A 20,875-nucleotide genomic window follows, 5' to 3' on the forward strand; every position below is an offset into this window, starting at 1 on the left:
ACAATAAATTATATTCTAATATTTTTCTTTCAGATAAAATAAATTTCAATCAAAATCGAACTTAACAACATTTTAATCACAATTAAATTTGAAAACTTAATCACAATCATAATTATCAATTCTATAATTTACAAACACGCATTAAATTTACTTATGTTGGGTTCTAGAAGCCACCCCGAGATTGTATGTTTTGAGGTTTTTTAAATTTAGGCAGTCTCCAAGATAATAATATCTTTTTGTTTTTATTTTGTGTGTTCATTTAAAAAAAAATTATTTTATATTTTAACAATACTGAGTAAATATCAAACCTTTAATTTTATTTTTTGAATTTTTTAAAATTGGGTGTTTAGCTAAAGAGTCTTAGAACATTTTTTAAAATAATAAAAAAAACTCATTTAATCTTTTTAAAACCCAAAACAATACAAGTTGTTGTAATTAATGGACAATTACTAAAACTTACTCTTTTCATTTTAAATTCAACAATTGTGGCTTTACAGAGACTGTTAATAAATGCAATATATTTTCCTATAATTTGTCCATTTTCATCATGTATATTATTTCATTTATTAGAATAGAATCCCATAGTTTAGGCAACTATATATTCTTTCATAGTAATAATTTGTGTATATTTAGCATATATATATATATTAATTTCTTTATTAGAATAGAATCCCGTTATATAAATACATGTAACCCTATATTCATATACATTCATATAAGAGAAGAAACAAAAATATACATTATTTGGGACTATTAAAAATATCTATTAGTCAAATTTTATTGGAATATATTAAAAAAATTAAAGTAAAAAACTCAGACAAGGCAAGCTTCGACTCTGATGAATCAAATCGTGTTCAATTGTGCCCTCTATAACTCGTTTGCATATTTCTTCATTAAAGTTCTTTTCAATTTTTACAACAATTCCCTTATTTCTATCTATTTCTGAAAGCACTAAAGGCTTATCAAATGACGATCATTAATTCGTGAACTTTCACAATTCATTCTCATCAATGTGCATATTTGTATATAATACGACTTTACATGTCCTGATGTGTTGGCAAAGACTTGTGATCGTTGGAGTCAAATTGATAATTAATGCTTGAACTAGTCGATTGTTGTGGTTGGTTTATTATATTAATTTTAAATATTTTTACTAGATTAAGGCTTGTTAAGTTGTTTCTGAAATCGGTAAGAACCCTAGATTGTGTTTTGATTTGTTGAATTAGGTTGGCCAAATACATATTTTGGCTCATCTAATTGTATGTTTTTTTCAATTAGACACTCAATTTTTTTTTATTTTAATTACATTCATGAATTATGTAATTTCGAGTCAATTACATTCATAAACTTTTTGTTATTTTTATTATATTTTTAAATTATGTAATTTCCAATTAATTGCACACCTCGACAAATGCATGGTTTAGAGGTATAATTGAAACAACAAAAAGTTTAGGAGTGTAATTGATTTAAAATTGTATAGTTTAAAAGTGTAATTGAAATAATAAAAGGTTTAGTATCTAAATGAAAAATTATATAAGTATAGGGGCTAATTGAAATAACAAGAAGATCTAAGTGTCTCAATAAAAAAATATATATAAGTATAGGGGCTGAAACTTTGTCAATTAGGTTTCTGGACTGTTTAGTCGAATTTGAAGGGTTTTTTTTTTTTTTTTTCCCTGGAAAGATAGGGTTCGCGGAAGTGTGGATTCAGTTTAGGGGATTGATCGAATTCCGTTCGGTCAAATGGAGCCTGTGGTGGTTAGATCGGGACGGCGAGGGAGGAAAAGAAAGCAGGATGTACAAAACGGTTTGGATGATCGGCAAGCGAAGAAGCAGGTGGTTGAGACAAGGTCGAAGGCATATGTTGGAAGGTATGTGAAGAAAGAGTTTGAGGGCAGTGGGGTTTTCCTGGGGAAGATTGTATCTTATGATACCGGTTTATACAGAGTTGAATACGAAGATGGGGACTGTGAGGATTTGGACAGCGCCGAATTGAGACAGTTTCTTATTGAGGATGCTGATTTAGACGATGGCTTGATCTTAAGGAGGAAGAACTTAGATGAATTAATAGCAAATAGAAATTGGAAGGCCAAGGTTGTGGTAGAGGAGAATATACAGGCGCCTGTGGATGCTGTAGACAAGATCGAGGCACCTACACCGAGTGAATTAAGTAATGAATATGCTAATGAAGGTGATGCAGTTCAAGTTGATGATGATGCTGATTCATCAAGTGATTCATGTGAGCATGCTCAATATCAGGATTTCAGCCCAGAGGCTGACACCCTAGTTGTTCCCCCGCCATATTTGCCTCCTTCTTCTGGAAATATTGGGGTACAAGAGGAGTTTGTTTCACACCTTTTCTCTGTGTATGGCTTCTTGCGGTCATTCAGCATACGGCTGTTTTTGAGCCCCTTTGAACTTGATGATTTCGTGGGATCACTAAATTGTCTTGCTTCAAACACCTTATTGGATGCTATTCATGTTGCTCTTATGCGTGTATTGAAGCGTCATCTTGAAATGCTCTCTTCCAACGGTTCAGAGTTGGCATCCAAATGTCTGAGGTATTTGTTTGCTTTTCTTTTGATTTCTTTCACAAAATTATGACATTTAATTATTTAGTTCTAGTTTCCTTTCTTGTTGAAAAATCTGTTTTGGTGCCTGACAAATATAATTTTCTCTTATTGAGACATTGAATGACTGGTAAAAGATTTTGCTCATTTAATCATCCTCATGGAAAAAGAGAATTTTCAAGGGAATGATAGTTTATCGGTTGCCATGCAGGCTAAGCATGTTTTGGGTATGCATAGCCTAAACTGGATGGCATGATCTATGTGCCTAGTTTGTATCCATTTTATTGGCATAGTTTGCAGTGTGATAAAGGCTTGGGATTGTTGTTATTGTATTTTGCAATATGAGAAGCATTTATTCAAACAGTAACTGATCAGAATTTAGGACTAACACTATACTCTTGCCTGTAGGTGTAATGATTGGAGCTTGCTTGATACATTAACTTGGCCAGTTTACTTGGTCCAATATTTAATGATAATGGGATACACGAATGGACCCGATTGGAAAGGATTTTATGTTGATGCATTAGAGAAGGATTATTACACCTTATCTGCAGGTAGGAAGTTGTTAATTTTGCAGATGTTGTGTGATGATGTTTTAGACTCTGATGAGCTAAGAGCAGAAATAAACATGCGTCAAGAAGCAGAAGTTGGGACAGATTCAGATGCTGTTGCAGCTGTTGCTGCCGAAAATGGGCCAAGAAGGGTTCATCCTAGATACACGAAGACTTCTGCTTGCAAGAATGAAGAAGCTATGGGGATCATAGCAGATCACCGGGCAAAGTCCTCCTGTAGCTCATCTTTTTTGGATGTAAAAGGCAGAGAAGTGAATGCTGATGATATTGTTGATGATGGTAATGGTGATGAATGCCGACTTTGTGGTATAGGTGGGACTTTGCTTTGCTGTGATGGGTGTCCGTCAGCTTATCACCATAGATGTATAGGTGTGAGCAAAATGTCTATACCAGGAGGGGCATGGTATTGCCCAGAGTGTACAATCAATAAGGTTAAGCCACCAATTACAAGGGGTACATATCTAAGAGGAGCAGAGGTTTTCGGAATTGATTCATATGGACAAGCGTTTCTGGGAACTTGTGACCATTTACTCGTGTATGTACTTGATACCTTAGTTCATGGCACTCCTTTGTTTCCTTCAATTTTTTGGATATCATGATCTATGATGTTCTATATGGATCGCTTTTTATACTTGATACCTTGGTTAGTGCATGCTGTTGCTGATGTTATATATCATGTTCTTGTTCCCCCATCATGCTAAATCCTTTTTACGATGTGTTTTAACAATTGATTGCAGGCTTAAAGTTTCAATCAAATTAGAACCACATCTCAAATACTACAGCCAGCGTGATATTCCAAAGGTCCTGCAAGCACTGTATTCATCTGTGCAGCATCTGGCATTGTACTCTGAGATTTGCAAACGAATTTTACAGTATTGGGATATCCAAAAAGATCTTTTGCGTATTCTTGAAACAGTTGAAATGCAAAAACAATCAGCAAACCTGGACACTACTGTTTCATGTCTGGAAAACTCTGGTAAAGAGCCTGGGTCTAACAAGAATTTACCGGGTATAATGACTCAAACTGAAAATCCCAGTGAACAAAGGAGCAGTGACACTCTGACAAAACAGGTTTCTTGTTTCAAGAATACAGAGCTCTTAGAGCAGGTTAAAGTTGATTGGACCGTGTCTTCAAGTTCGGTCATCCAGCAGGCTGATTCAGCAGACTTGACTCAACAAAGCTTGTCTGTAAAATCAAGCTTGACAGAATTTGCTATGTCTACTTCAGGAAATAGCAGTGTGAGTTATGGAGGACATTCGCGTGGGATGTGCGGGGGAAATACATTCTCTCAAAGCAGAGAAAGTAATGCGGTAGTTACAGGAAGAGGTTACAGGAATTCATCCAACGATTACTTATATATGGGATCAAATTTCAAGCCTCAGGCATATATAAATGCCTATACACATGGAGACTTTGCTTCTTCTGCAGCTACCAGTCTGGCTGTTCTCTCATCTGAAGAAAACCAGGTTTCTGAGTCTCATGCTTCAGACAATAGGAGGAAAGTGTCTGCTAACTATTCCCTGCAAATAAAAGCCTTCTCATCAGTAGCTGCACGTTTTTTTTGGCCGAATTTTGAAAAGAAACTTGTGGAAGTTCCTAGAGAAAGGTGTGGTTGGTGCCTTTCCTGCGAGGCTTCTGTTTCAAGCAAGAGAGGATGCTTGTTGAATGCAGCTGCCTCAAATGCCACAAAAGGCGCCATGAAGATTCTTGCTTGCCTTCATCCTGTAAAGACTGGGGAGGGAAACCTTTCTGCCATTGCATCATACATTATGTTAATGGAGGAGAGTTTACATGGTCTGACTGGTGGTCCCTTCCGGAATCCTACATATAGAAAGCTATGGCATGAACGTGTAGAACAGGCTACAACTTGTGGTGCAATAAAGTCTCTCTTGCTTGAGGTAACTACTCTGTTTCATTGCATTCCATTGTGCACACAATAACATCATCCCTCATGTTACATGTGATGTTTAATTTTATCTATACTTTTTTTTTGTTTGATGATGAAAATTCTCTGTTGTTTGAGTTTGCATCGTGTAAGTCCTTAGAAGTCAGTGGAGGCAAGTGTCAAAGTGGCAGTCAGTTAGTTGGTTAGGTCTTCTAACGGTAACTAAATATATTGGGGGTAGAACCGATAATAACTTACCCGGTTAATTCCATTGTATTATCCGTCCTTTATGTTTATAAATAAGAGGGCAGGGGGTAGTCACTTAAGGCATGATTAGCGAGTACAAGATTGTATGAGAGGAAAGGCTAGTTCATGATAGTTCTTTGTAATCTCGAGTGATCAAGTTTGTACTCATGAAAGAGGCTTGTGTACTGATTCATTCAAATTAGTGAAGGAGAATGCTCTTAAAGGCTGGATGTAGGGTCATCTCAAGGGATGATCTGAACTAGAATAAATTTGGTGTTCTCTTGCTTGGTTTGGTTTCTGTTTCTTGTATATTTCAATACTGTTATTGTTTGTTCTTGTTTCTATTTCGGTCCTATCAATTTGTGTGTGCATGTGTGTTTCCTATCCTAAATAGAGTGCATTCCAGTGCTCCCGAGTCAACATTCTTTTTAGGTGCTTTTCCCATGAATATGACAAGTGAGATTTTGGGGGTGGGATGGGAGGTCTTTTGGATCTTGTCCCCATTGGGTTCAGCCTCTTGAGCACAATCACAACGATTCTTGGAGTTAGCCAATTCAATCTTAAGTACCTGCAAGGCTGGTAGCAACGGTGGCCTGTAACCATAAAGAGCTTCAAAGGGTGACCTCTTTATGGAGTTGTAGTGACTGGAGTTGTACCACCATTGAGCCATAGCAAGCCATTTGTGCCAAGTCTTAAGTTGTAGAAAACAGGAACACCGCAAGTACATCTCCAAACACTGATTGACTCTTTTTGTCTGGCCATCTGATTCAGGGTGGTAGGCAATGGACATGTTGAGCTTAACTCCCAATAATTGCATCAACTTTTTCCACAATAGGCTACTAAAAATGTTGTCTTGGTCAGATACCATAGCTCTAGGGGTTCCATGGAATTTTACCACCTAATCTAGGAATACTTTAACTTTTCTTGAGTAGTGTAGGGATGAGTCAATCCAATGAAATGGCCATATTTGGTAAACTTGTCCACCACTACCATAATGTAATCTCGCCCTTCTAATTTGGGATGTCCCTCAATGAAGTCCATTGGGATACTCTCCCAAGGTGCTCCTGGAATATCCAAAGGTTATAATAGCCCTAGAGTAGCTACATCCTCTGACTTGCACCTCCTGTAAGTATCACATCTCAACACGAATTCCATCACATACCCCTTTAACCCTAGCCAATGGAAGAGTTGTTTGACCTTGTGATAGGTGTTCACAATGCCTGAATGTCCTCCTATGGGAGAATCATTTAGGGCTTTTGCTATTTTCCTCCTTAGTCCTTTATCATCCCCAATCACCAGCTTCCCTTGATACCTAATTAGGCTGTTAAGGTATTCCCTGGCCTTGCTGTTAGATCCGCTACTAATTGCTGAAGAAGCTCTTTAGTGTTCCCATCTGCTTTATAACTAGAAACCACTTCTTGGGACCAATTTGGAACCACTGTTGTGATTGCAGCAGAGCTTTCCTCAACACCTGGATAGTGCATCAGCTACTAACTTTTCCTTTCCCTTCCTATACTAGATTACATAATCCAACCCCATCAACTTAGTCATTCCCTTCCATTGCAATTGTGTATGCAACTTTTGCTGTAGCAAAAATTTCAAACTCTCATGGTCTGTTTTAATTACAAACTTACCTCCCTTTAGGTAATGTCTCCATTTCTCTACAACCATCAATACTAGCAGGAGTTCCTTTTCGTAAATGCTCAATCCAAGATGTCTAGGAGCTAGTGCCTGGCTAAGAAAAGCCAATGGCTTACCCTCTTGAACCAATACAACCCTAATTACATTAGCACTAGCATCTGTTTCAAGAATGAATGGCATATTGAAGTCTGACAGCCCTAGGGTTGGTACCTCACTCATAGCCTACTTAAGCTTACAAAAGGCCTCCTCTGCCTTAGAATTCCAATGGAATCCAACCTTTTTCAATAACTCGGTTAGGGGTTGGCTGATGATGCCATAATTTTTAACAAACCGACAATAGTAACCGGTTAATCCCAAGAAACCCCTAAGGCCCTTAACATTGTGTGGCCTGGGCCAAGTAACCATGGCTGGCACCGTACTAGGGTTAGTACTTACCCTTGCATTGCATATAATGTGGCCCAAGTACTCCACTTGTCTCTGTGCAAATGCATATTTTGACCCCTTAATATACAATTTATTAAACCTAAGGATCTCAAATGTGGTTTTTAGGTGGTCAAGGTGTTTGGAAAATGAAAGGCTGTAGATTAGGATATCATAAAAAACACAAGGATGAATTTGTGCAAATAGGGCTAAAAAATCTAATTCATCAACGTTCGAAAGGTAGTTAGGGCGTTGGTGAGACCAAAAGACATAACTGTGAATTCATAGTGCCTTTGGTGGGTTTTGAAGGCTGTTAATTAGAATAGGAAAAAAATGCTTCTCTTCAATCTTGTTCATCTCTCACGAGAGGAATTCAATTTATATAGACTTCCTTACAAGATTAGGAAGTTGCTAAAAACTAGTTTAGGAAAGATTTCTAAACCTAGATTAGGAAACTATACAACAAATCAACTGTAGATATACTAATCTAGATCTAGAAGATACAATTCTAATTTTAGAAAATATATACAGCTAATCAATCAATCAATACCAATTGAGTCTTGTTCGAGATTGGGAACAAGACTAGAACCCTTAATTGTTGACACTCCCCCTCAAGATTGGTTATGGATATCATGCATCCCAATCTTGCTTGTCATCATTCTAAACACGGCTGTAGGCAGGCCCTTGGTTAGCACATCTTCTAACTGATTATGTGATGAAATGTAGGGTATGCATATCAAACCACTATCCAATTTTTCTTTTATGAAATATCTGTCCACTTCAACATGCTTTGTCTGGTCGTGTTGAACTGGGTTATGAGCGATACTGATTGTCGATTTGTTATCACAATAGAGTTTTATAGGTGCAGTTCATTCAATCCTGAGATCATTTAGTAAAATTTTTAGCCACAATAATTCACACATACCTAGAGTCATGGATCAGAATTCTGTTTCAGCACTTAACCTAGCAACCACGTTTTGTTTCTTATTTCTCCATGTCACCAAATTACCTCCCAACATGGTACAATAGTCAGAAGTTGATCTTCTATCTACAACAGATCCTACATAGTCAACATCTGTGTAGGCCTCTAATTTCATGGCTTCTCATTTCTTGAATAGAATACCTTTCCCAGGTGCTCCCTTCAAATAATAAAGTATCTTGTACACAGCTTTAAGATGACTTTCTTTTGGATTGTGCATAAACTGACTTACCACCCTTACAGCATAGGCTATATAAGGCCAAGTATGAGCCAAATATATCAACTTCCCAACTAACCTCTGATAAGCTCCTTTGTCAACCATATTGTTTTCTAAAGCTTCTCCTAGCTTATGATTCGGGTCTATAGGGGTTTCAATTGCGTTGCAACCTAGCAATCCGGTTTCATTTAGGAGATCCACTATATATTTTTGTTGGAAAATGAATATGCCTTCCTTTGAATGAGCCACCTCTATTTCCAAAAAATATTTTAATCTCCCCAAATCTTTAATCCCAAATTCCTTCACTAGACACTCCTTTAATTTTGTCATACCTTTCTTATTATTTCCAATAACAATAATATCATCCACATACACAATAAGCACTATTACTCCCCTCGTGGCCGAGTGGTGCATAAAAAGTGTACGGTCTCCTTGGCTTTGCCTATACCCCATGTTAAGCATTACACCTGTAAATCTACCAAACCAAACCAAGCTCGTGGGGACTATTTCAGTCCATATAAGGCCTTTTTTAGTTTACATACAATTGGTTCTTTTGTCCCATAACCTGGTGGTAATTCCATATATACCTCTTCTTCTAGATTCCCATGCAAAAATGCGTTTTTAACATCAAATTGATACAGTGGCCAATTTAGGTTAGCAGCCAAGGAAAGAAGAACCCTAACTGTATTCAACTTTGCCACGGGTGCAAATGTGTCCAAATAATCCACCCCATACACTTGTGTGTACCCTTTGGCAACTAATCTTGCCTTGTACTGATCTATAGACCCATTAGATTTATATTTCACACTATGGACTCATTTATAACCTACCAGATGTTTTCCTTTAGGTAATTTCACCAAATCTTAGGTCTGATTTTTTTTCTAGGGCTGCCATCTCAACCTCCATGGCATCCTTCTAATTCTTATTCCCTATAGCTTCAGAAAAATTTCTTGAGATAGGAATAGTGTGTAGGCTGGTAAGAAAGGCTTTATGGGCAGATGATATCTTAGAAAAGGAAAGAAATAGATGCAAAGGATGTTTAGTACCGTGTCTAGTTCCTTTTCTAAGTGTAATAGGCCAATTCATGTTAAAAGTTGTCTCGAGTCTCGAGTGTAGGATAAGAAGATCAATTATAGAAGTGTATTTTGAGAGCCAATGAAGCATTAAATAGAAGTTTATATCCCAACCATGTAATTAGTGATAGTTGGGGGGTTAAACTATAAATATCTAATAGTCTTTATTGAGATATCTGTCCATTTTAAATAGAGGGCAAGCGGTAACCGAGACAGATAGAGGTCTCATTTTTCTGTTTGTAACGAGTAGTGATCATTCCAAGAGAAAGGCTAGAGTTTGATAGTTTTGTAATCTTGGGGCGAAGGCTTGATGTACTCGGGAAATAGAAAAGGAAGAGAATCGACTGTATACTGATCATTCTGTAAATAAAAGAAGGCTGCTTGAGGAGGTTCAAGACTGGATGTAGGGTTGTCTTAAAAGACAATCCGAATCTGGATAAAATCTAGTGTTTGTGGTTTGTGTTTTCTGTTTCTTGTTTGTTTCATTCTGTTATGTTTTGATTGCATTTATTATTTCTGTTAAATTCATTAAATCTATTCTTAAGATCAAATCTGTGAGTGTGTGATTGAGTGTGGCAGAATTCCTGTCTAAGAAAACTGGTCCAGTGACCTTAGGTATAACAATTCAGATTATATGTATCTGTTTTGGGTGTGGATTCAATACATGTTATAGGGCTATTATCAAGAGTATTAGTTGAGGAGATACCTGGAGATGGCTCTAAAATAGTGGTAGGATTGTTAGTGTCACTTTTGCCTGTAGAGATTTCAGGATTGGTAGGACTTGTAGGGGATGTTGGGACTTGCATAGGGTTAGATTTAGGTTTCTTTCTCCTTGAATATACCTGTAGTGGGCGAGGAGTAGATGATGGCGCCTCCTCTGATGACACTCCTAATAAATCCTTTAGATTAGAAGATGGGTTCAAGGAGAGTGACAAATCATGGTCAGAAAGAGACAAAGGAGAAATCCCACTAGTTACGGTTAGATTTTGTTCTAAAGTACTAGAGGTTTTGAAGTAAGATTTGTTCTCAACAAAGGTCACATTTGTAGACACAAAAAATTCTTTGAAGGAAGGTGATAGCACCTATAACCTTTTTGTGTAGAGGAATATCCAATGAACACACATTTTAAGGCACAAGGATCTATCTTCCCTCTATTGACTGTAGGAACATGAACGTAGACTACGCACCTAAATATCTTTGGCTGCCAACTACTAGCCACATGAAAATCAGGAAAATGGTTAGTCAACAATTGAATTAGGCTACGAGATTCTAAGGTTTTTGATGGAAGTCTATTGATGAGGGAAGTGATCGTTAGAGCTGCTTCCCCCCAATAATGTTTTGGTACATTATGGTGAAAGACAAGGGCTCGAATAATAGCTAAAAGGTGGATATTCTTCCTCTCAGCCACTCCATTCTGTTGAGGAGTGTAGGGACAAGAGGACTCATGAATGATCCCTTTTTGTTGAAAGAAAACAGATAGAGATAGGTTGAAAAAATCTCTAGCATTGTCATAACTAAACCGTTTTATTCCTACTCCAAATTGAGTTTTGATCATGGTATAAAATGTAGGAAATACACAGCTTACTTTTGATTTTGTTTTCAGCAAATATAACCAAACCACCCTAGTACAATCATCCACAAATATAACAAACCATCTTGCCCCAGAAATATTAGGAACATTTGATGAATCCCAAATGTCACTATGAATTAGAGAAAACGGAGAATCGATCCTTTTATTGGATAGAGGAAAAAACACTCGTTTATGTTTTGCAAGTTCACACATAGCACAACTAAAATGTTTAAAGTCAAGACCTTTGGCTAAATCAGGAAACATTAATTTGAGAGTGAGAAAAGAGGGGTGACCAAGCCTATAGTGTTCTAACGGCATCTTATCTTCATTGGATTGAGCTAGGCATGACATAAGAGGAAGAGACTGTTTCTTATCCTATCCACCTCATTTCTCTAGGTAGTAAAGTCCTTCCCTAGCCCTAACAAGCCCAATCATCCTCTTCTTACCCTGTTCGTGTATCTCACAGACATTAGAATGGAAAAATACATTGTAATTAGTGTCTTCAATGAGTTTTTGGATAGATAAGAGATTAGCAAATAGCTTAGGGACATGAAGAACATTTTTTTGGGTTAGATGCTCATTGAGGAGAATAGTGGCAAGAGAGTTGTTTGCCATTGTGATTTTTCTTGAGCTAGAACATGGGTTATAGGAGATGAACAAGTGTGGGTAGGAAGTCATATGGTCTGAAGCATCTGAGTCTAGGATCCAGTAATTTTGGTGCAAAGTTTCTGAAGCATGTAGGGAAAAAGATAAGGAAGAAGTACCTGTGAAGGCAAGAGAGCAGGTACCTTTTTTTGCCTTCTTGTCTAGGGACCCTAACAAAATCCTCAGCCTTTCGATTTCTGTCTTGCTGAGTTCAAAAATCTCCCCGCCTTGTTCTGAATCCCTTGGTTCGAATTGCTGATTCTTGCTTGCCATATAGGCATGTCCCTACACTTGGCTTCTTGCCAGTCCTCCTTAGGGTGGCTTTCCATGAAGCTTCCAACACTTCTCTATGGTATGCCTAGCCTTTTTACAATAGGTACACCATAGAGAATCCCTATCTGTAGGTTTCTTCTCATCTCTAGGTCCTTTGCTTTGATGGTGAGCTTTCAAGGACACTAGAGCCGAGCTCTCATTCGAAATAGGTTCTAGCATTATACCCCTTCTCCCTTCTTTTACTCGTATTAGAGAGATTACCTCATTCAAGGAAGGGATGTCTTCCTTGCCAAGAATCTGCACTCTAACTGCATCAAATTCTATGTTGAGGCCGACTAAAAAATCATACGTTCACTCCTTTTCAACAAATCTCTTATGTAGTGCAGCATCCTCACTACACTTCATCTTTAGACACTGGCAGTAGTCAAGCTCTTACCATAGAGTTTGCAACAAATTCGCATACTTGGTAATGGTCTTCGTACCTTGCTTGGTTGCTGCCACCCTTGCCTGTATTTCATAGATTTGAGCCGCATCCTTGACCTTTGAATAGGTCAGTTTTATAGCCTCCCATATATCCTTGGTTGTTGTCAAGAACATGGCAGTGTCATTGATTTCTAGAATCATGGAATTCCAGAGTCAAGACATCACCAAAGAGTCTTCTTCATCTTATGCTCCAAATGCTGGATCATTGTCCTTTGGGCTAGTTCCCAACAGGTGGCCGAGCTTCCTCTTTCCTTTAAGGAAGGTTCTGATCAGCTATGACCACTTCAAATAGTTCTTACAGTGGCAATTCTCGATCAATAGAAGGATTGAGAGAGAAATAGAGAGATACAAGAGAGAATTTAGGGAGAGCAGAAGATAGAGACGAGGGAGGAAGAGAGAAAAGAGAGAGAGAAATCAGAATTTTCAGTGTATTTTCATGTATCGGATCAGCTGTATTTATAGCTGATCCTAACCTCCCCCCATGTGCGGGTAACCGCTTACATGTGCTGGGAATGTACAAGCTACCAATGCAGCAACAAACTTAGTACAACCCCTTACAACATACTTTGCTAATATACTACTTTTCCCTTCTATTACATTCTAATTACAGTATCTTCCCCCCTACCTCGTTAGTACATAACAATCGGACAATATTCTCTATGATAATTCAAAACTTGAATTTTTATGGCTATCTTAAAATAACATTGTGTTTCGTTGGATTTGCTCTCATAAGATGTGCAAGTATTTCTACTTTAAATGCATAAAGCAGTGTTAGTTTAAGAAATAATGTACTTTGGAGGACGTATACAATCAGCTAAATGAATCCCCTATATACACAGAGGGGTGAGCAAATCCTTCCTATAATCAATAGAAGTGCTTAAAGTAAAATGAAAAGTTTCTAAACCTAAGAACAGGAAAACAATAATTGCACAATTTAAATCCCTCGGGAACTGAACCCTCTTCAAGAATTATAGCTTGCTTCTGTCCTTTTTGTATTACGTTACACCAAATATTAAATTTTGTTCTATCTCACATAATAAAGCATTAATAGTCTTTTATTGACCTTGTTCTAAACTACAAGTAGTTTCTTGTGAAGACTTTAGATGCAGTCTGACGTACAACTTTATGGTGCAATTACAGATGAAATGAAGTAATTAGCTTGCACTTTTTATTGCATAAGGACCTTTAAGATGATTTTCAAATATTGTTTTATAACTACCTATTGTATAAATAAGATGGAGGATAGTATCAAGAGGGCTGTAGGAGAGAATAGACTTACATTAAATTGAAGGGAAAGCCTTTAGGATTGTTACAAGAGCGGCTATGGCATATGATACAAAATGTTGTGCAATTAAGAAAATGTTTAAAAAATATATACCTGAAATAAGACGAATATTGAGATAGATATGTGTGATACTACTAGGCTAAGTTGCTACGATATAGACCAAACTTTTAGCAAAATACACAAAAACTGGCTACTCTCAGATGCAATGTTTAGGAAGAGTGGGCAGCCTCAGGTTTTATCATTGACTGATTGATATTTCCCGTTTGGAGGTATATGGTTTGAGATTTTCCCAGTATATTCTTGCCATTGATACTACTATTGTCTGCTCTGATATCTATTGCTGAAAGCTAGTTTATTTTTTTGGCTAGGGAATAACCAAATGCATGAGATTTGCCCAGTATATTATTGCTATTGCTACTACTATTGTTTGCTCTGATATCTATTGCTGAAAGCTAGTTTTTTTTGGCTAGGAAATAACAAAATGCATTCCTACAGGCTGCAATGCTTGGAACCACAATTAACCCTTGATTAATATAAATCATCGTATATGTGCTTTGTTTTCTTGGCAATTGCCAGAAAGTTCATAGATGGAGCAGAAATATGTATCATGCATGGGGAGGAGATGCTGAGATTTCTCCAATTACAATTGGATTTGATCAAGAATCTGAATTGAGCCCTTATTTTCTCTTTGCCCTAGTGATGGATGAACTCACTAAACACATCCAAGCAGAGGTGCATAGCTGTATTCTATTTGCCAATGACATTGTCTTGGTGGATGTAACAAAACAGGATATGAATAGTAAGCTTGAGATATGGAAGGACAGAGTCTAAAGGCTTTAAGATGAGTAGTTTGAAGACTGAATATATGAGTGTGAATTAGTAAAAGTGTAAGTCTGAATTACATTATGGAGAGATTTTAATATCAAGCCATTCCAAGAAACGATTAGTTCAGATGTTTTATATTAATAATTCAAAAAGACGGGGAGATTATTAAGGATGGTACTCATAGAATTAAGGTAGGATGGTTTTGGCATGTTGTGTGATAGTAAAATCCCATTAAAGGTATAAAAATTTCTGAAGCCTACAGCTTTGTTGTATTGTATGAAATGTTGGATTAATTGGATAAATGTAGACAATCCTAATCAGTTGGGAAAAGGCTTAATTTGTTTGATTTGTACAGGCACATCTACATGTAAGAATCCAATCCTGAATTTTAGAATATTCAAATAAGAATATTCTGTCTTGTCTGCATTTTTATAGAAGCACCAGGAACATATTTGAATGGTTTCCTTCTGATAAGTTGAACTTTGAAATTTACGTACCAAAAAAAGTTGAAATTTAAAGTTTAAACAATCAGACTTAATAAGCAGAAATCTTCTTTAAGAGTTTGTGTTGTTGTCCTTGCTTGTACTACCATCTTGTTTATGGTTGCAGCTTGAGGAAAACATCTATACTGTTGCTCTTTCTGGAGACTGGGTTAAGCTGGTGGATGACTGGTCGGTTGGATCTCCTGCGAACCAGAATGGTACATTTGCTGCTGCATCAACTCAGAAACGTGGACCAAGTGGGAGGCGAGGTAGAAAACCGGCTGCTATATCTGAAGTCACTTCTGATGATTTCCTTGACAACTTAGGTGACTTCAACTGGTGGCGAGGAGGAATCCTGTCAAAGCTCATATTGCACAGGGGCATTCTTCCACGCTCAATGGTTAAGAAAGCAGCTTGCCAAGGTAACTCTGACCTTATCTCGCTGCAATGAGGTTGACTGCCATATGAGTTGTTGGATATAGTCTATATATTTCTTCTGTATCCTTTTCCTGGAACTTTAAATTCCTTGAAGATAGTAACACTCACACTATGCTTACTTTATAGGTGGTTGTAGAAAGATTCCAGGCATTTATTATGCCGAAGGTTCTGAGATTCCTAAAAGAAGCAGACAATGTTTTTGGAGAGGTGCTGTGGAAATGAGTAAGAATGCATCACAGCTTGCGCTACAGGTGTTTGATTATTGTCCACATCCACTGTTTCTGTCTCTATGTTCATTTTCCAATGTCGTGCCTGTTTATGGTGACGTTTGTGATGTTTGTATACACAGCCTTTGACAATACAGTTGGCCTTTCTTCCAGGTAAGGTACCTGGACCTTCACATAAGATGGAGTGATCTCGTTCGTCCTGAACAGAACCTTCAAGAGGGAAAAGGTCCGGAAACAGAAGCTTCTGCTTTTAGAAATGCTTCTGTTTGTGACAAGAAAATTGCTGCAGACAATATTATATATGGAGTTGCTTTTGGAAATCAGAAACATCTCCCGTCCCGTGTCATGAAGAACATGATAGAAATAGAGCGAACTCAAGATGGAAAGGAAAAATACTGGTTTTCTGAATCACGCATTCCTTTATATTTGATCAAAGAGTATGAAGAAAATGTAGACAAAGTGCATCTGCCATTAGCTGACAAGCCTGTGAATGCACTCTCTAAGTTACAAAGACAACAGCTGAAAGCTTCCCGTAAAGATATTGTCTCTTACCTTTCCTGTAAGAGAGACAATTTAATCAAGTGCTGTTGTGCTTCATGTGAACTGGATGTTTTACTTGGGTAATGTTTCTAATATATTGAATTTCACCTCTTCTACCTTTCCTTCTTCCTCTTGCAGTTAGTTAACATGTTCTCTATTGTGGTTTCAGGAAAGCAGTCAAGTGCAGTTTATGTGAAGGTATAGCTTCACATTCAGAGAACTATCTCACATCCATTCGTCAAGATATTTATGTCATTTAAGTTTGTAGATTAGGATAAATGTTCTAGTTTCTCATTCAAATATTGATTCTAAGCCTTTTAAATTATTTGTAATACCTACCTTCCTGCTCCAGTATAATCCTCATTTATCCCTTAAGCAAAAATCCTACAGGCCTATTCTTGTCTATCTAAAGAAAGAAGTTCTAACAATTGCCTGGATGGAATGCTACCGTCATTCTCCATTTTGATGACTCTTGTCCCTTTTTCCTAGGTTACACTCACTTCACATAGCATATGACACACACAGAGCTTCCTTTAAATTATAGGTCTTCCCATTTGAAAACCAGTAGTCCCATAGTAATCACTTCTTAGGAAATTAAAAGTGGCATGCAAAAGAAAAGAAAGATCCATTTCTAGTCTCTTCCTTTAAGCTATACGTTTTTAGGGATTTACCCTATGCTTTCATTTATAATATTACAACAGTTAATTATTAAAAGAAGTAAAAAGGCATACTATCAGTATCTATAAAGCATGGACACTCTAAGATGAGTTACTGGATCCACATTTGGGACATGGATACTAATTAGACACATCAAAATACCTCTTGCCTCACCATGTAGTGTATCCAAGGGTGATGACTTGATTGAATTTGAGTCTATTTGAAAGTCTGACACTAGAAATGCTTGTTATTGACTTTATCTATTATTAATTGATGACTTATTGCCTATTAACTCTAAATGTTTCTTACGTTTGTGGTGCAATGGCATATAATTAATATTACTTTTTTAATATTTTTGTTGGTTTTGCATATTATATTTATGGGCCAATCAGTTACAAAAACATTTTTTTTTGCCATATTCCTGCAAACCTGTGCCCTTGTTTCCCAAATAGTTGTTCAATGTTATTCACTGTGTTTGAACTCTACTTTTGTTGTGCTTCTTTGACAAGTACTGCAGTTTTTGAACTTTGTTGGCAATGCAAGAAATAGGAGTGTGTGTATCTATAATATACTTAATCCTAATGGTGAAAATAACGAAAAGTGCAGGATGTTGTGCCTACAAATACATAATATAAATGTGATTCTTAGCTGTTTGTTTGAATTCTATTTAAAGGTATCCTTAATGCATAAGGCTCTCTGCTTTGTGAGAGTCAGGGAGGTTGATTCTCTATACAACCTTACTCTTGCTTTTCAAGGAGGCTGTATCCACAACTAGAACTTGTTTCCAATCACAAAGGACCAACCTTACTGTTGCTACCAAGGATTGCCCTCAGTTTAAATTCTATTCACTACATCTGAATGGTGAAAATAGCAAAAAGGGTAGGGTATTTTGCCTACAAATACATAATATAAATGGGATGTGAATATACTGAATTTCTGAGAAACACAAAAAGCTGTGTTCTGGGTCTGCCATTTAAACAAAATCACTAGAATGGAGTGAGATTAACATTTGTGAAGTGTAAATACAATTTTTATGTTGATTTTGATTTTTTGACTATAACTTTCAATGCTACCATAAAGATAAGAACTCCTGCATAATGAACAGTGTGCAATCTATAAGACTGCCTTGTATGACCTATTTCACGTTAGAGGTTATTGCCCTAACATGATGGCATGTTGATGGTGCATTGGAAAAACATGCGCAAACTTTGAGAGACACCTTTCTGTTATAATTTTAGATTATATATCTGTGGCTGAAGTTGCTCAATAACAGTGAGTTAATCATTTTATTTTGTCAGGTTTTATTCATGAGCATTGCACCATCAAATCAACGAGGCACAGGAATGGCATTGTTGGGTCCTCAATCACCTGCAAAAAATGTTCCTTGCCCAAAACTCTCCCTCAGAGAGAAACCATTAATGGCTCACCAACTAGTCCTTTGCTCTTGCAAGGGGTAGAATATCAGAATGCTGTTACAATCAACAAAGGCACTAAACTGAAGAGCTTTAATCAGCCACAAAAATCTGTCAAACATGTAGAGAGTTCTATGGAGATGAAATCAGCAACGCACAGTTCTGCTTTGGTGCCAAAAGACAGACGAAAATTATGTTCTTGGGGTTTGATATGGAAAAAGAAGAATACCGACGATAATGGCATTGATTTCCGATTGAGTAACATTCTCTTGAAGGGCAATACAGGCGGGAGTTGGCCAAGACCAGTTTGTGTCCTGTGCCATAAGCCTTACAATTCTGATCTCATGTATATTCACTGTAACACATGTGAAAGTAAGCAAGCTTTACCTGTTAACTGTTCCCCCTTCCCCTCTTCCTCCCTCCTGGTAAGTTTCTGTTTATTAATTCCATTTTGTTTTTTTGTCATTTACAGAATGGTATCACGCTGAAGCTCTAGAACTTGAGGAGTCAAAAATTTTTAATTTGATTGGGTTCAAGTGCTGCAAATGTCGTAGGATAAGATCACCTGTATGCCCTTATTTGGATCCAGAAAGCAAGAAAACATTAGAGGCCAAGAAGCCACGTGCTAGAATTCTGAAGGCAGGGAATTCGGAAGTGGACCCTGATAATGGCACCATCTATGAGCAACCTAAAGATTTAGAATCTAGCCCTCCAATGTTGCCAGCAAACGAGGAAGTTGCGGAGGATGACCCTCTTCTTTTTTCTCTTTCAATGGTTGAGGAATTCGCAGAACAAAATTCAGAAACTGATTTTGAATGGAATACTGTGGCTGCGACTCCTAGTACTGCACCTCAGAAACTACCAGTTAGAAGGCATATGAAGAATGAAATGAATGTAGATGAAATCTCAACAAGTAATCTGCCCCAGGTTGAGTTATCCACACCTATTGAACGAAACAATCTCCTGAACCCTGCTGAGGAATCATTATCTCCTCACATGGACTGGGATGTTTCTAAAAATGAGTGTGATGATGGTGTGCTTGACTATGACGGTCTAAACTATGAGGATATGGAGTTTGAACCGCAGACCTACTTCTCTTTTACCGAGCTCTTGGCATCTGATGATGGCGGCCAGGTGGATGAAGTTAATACATTCCGGGAGGGATTTCAGGACCAGTTTGGAGTGGGTATTAACAATCAGCAAGAACTTTCAATTGCTGCAGAACATGGCAGTGATATAGTTCCTTGTCGCATCTGTTCCCGTACAGAACCCAGTGCTGATCTTTCCTGCCAGATTTGTGGGATATGCATACACAGCCATTGTTCGCCTTGGGTTGAGCCATCATCATCTATGGAGGGAAATTGGAGGTGTGGCGGCTGCCGAGAGTGGCAATAGTTAAATCTCTTTACGAAGATCATGAATTTTGTTTATGGTCGATTGAGTTTACAAAATGGACCATGGTTAAGCGAGGTTTGCTGATTGAGATTGGGCTTTATCGCAAGGTAGGGGATGGGCAGATTCAGTTTTCTACATTGGTAGAAGTAAATTGTGGATATCATCCATTGCAAACTTTGGGAGCTTTGAGTGCTTGTGCAGATGGAGATACACAGTAGGTTCTCCGGTGGAGGTGGGTGGGTTGGTTGGTTGCTGCATTGATCCAGAAATGCCTACTTGCGAAATCTCTCATCTGATTGATTAAAATCCGGTTTTTGATGTTTGAATTTTTTGGGGATTGGTTATTTTTCAGGCTCCACAACATGTTAGGCCGATTTTGCCAATTTCTTCGTTTGATTAGAGAACTGGGGGAATATAGGATCCTCGTGGAACTGAGATATTTACCCCATGTAGGAAGGATAAGCAGGTGTTTTTTATTATGCTTATCTGATTGTTTTCGCTTGTGTAAAGTAGAAACCCCCACACCATCAGCGAGGATTTCAATCTTACTGAACTCTTTTACCCATATAATAGCAATTGTTGAACTCTTTTACTCAACTCTTGTGTACGTTCTTCCTTCCCTTGCGATTTTGGCCACCAAAAAACCCAAAGGGTTTCCAAGTTCCAGCCCACATGCCTCGATAATTAATGGCATTGAATTTTCTTTTCTTTTGGAATTGCTTTATTCCTTTCAATATTTATCCACAAACAAATAAAAATTTTACAACCGGCATTACTTTTGAGTTCAACTGCTCATGGACTTACTAACCATATTACACTAACCATATTTCAGAACCTACCAACCCAGAGAGAAACTCCACTAGAGGAAAACATAATACAATTGAATACAAAAGGGAAATGAACAAAAAAACAGAAGAAAGTAAAAGAAAAGGGCAAATCCTCGTCTCAAATCAGGAGAACTCACTTGGCTGAGAACCTCGAATGCCTGACCCAAATCCAAGTCACAACATTAAGCCATTGAGCCCTAGCCGCTGCATCT

At 37.5% G+C, this 20,875-nt stretch overlaps 1 protein-coding gene across 1 annotated transcript; it reads left to right on the top strand.

Annotated features, from left to right (window-relative positions):
* Window positions 1–1,643: 1,643 nt before the first annotated feature.
* Window positions 1,644–20,433, top strand: LOC127796682 (DDT domain-containing protein PTM-like). Its single transcript, XM_052328963.1, has 9 exons — window positions 1,644–2,561; window positions 2,979–3,677; window positions 3,880–5,041; window positions 15,295–15,589; window positions 15,732–15,856; window positions 15,986–16,452; window positions 16,542–16,570; window positions 18,328–18,813; window positions 18,914–20,433. The coding sequence occupies exons 1-9, from the start codon at window positions 1,744–1,746 to the stop codon at window positions 19,834–19,836; spliced, it is 5,004 nt and encodes a 1,667-aa protein (XP_052184923.1). The 5' UTR covers window positions 1,644–1,743; the 3' UTR covers window positions 19,837–20,433.
* Window positions 20,434–20,875: the final 442 nt, after the last annotated feature.

This window comes from Diospyros lotus, chromosome 3, assembly GCF_014633365.1.
Source record: "Diospyros lotus cultivar Yz01 chromosome 3, ASM1463336v1, whole genome shotgun sequence".
NCBI lineage: Eukaryota > Viridiplantae > Streptophyta > Magnoliopsida > Ericales > Ebenaceae > Diospyros > Diospyros lotus.

Excerpts from the sequence above, each read along its gene's own strand:
- LOC127796682 (XM_052328963.1), top strand. The coding sequence starts at position 1,744 with ATGGAGCCTGTGGTGGTTAGATCGGGACGGCGAGGGAGGAAAAGAAAG. Across the intron at positions 2,562-2,978 it reads TTGGCATCCAAATGTCTGAG|GTGTAATGATTGGAGCTTGC; the intron begins GTATTTGTTTGC and ends TCTTGCCTGTAG. Across the intron at positions 15,590-15,731 it reads TAAGAAAGCAGCTTGCCAAG|GTGGTTGTAGAAAGATTCCA; the intron begins GTAACTCTGACC and ends CTTACTTTATAG.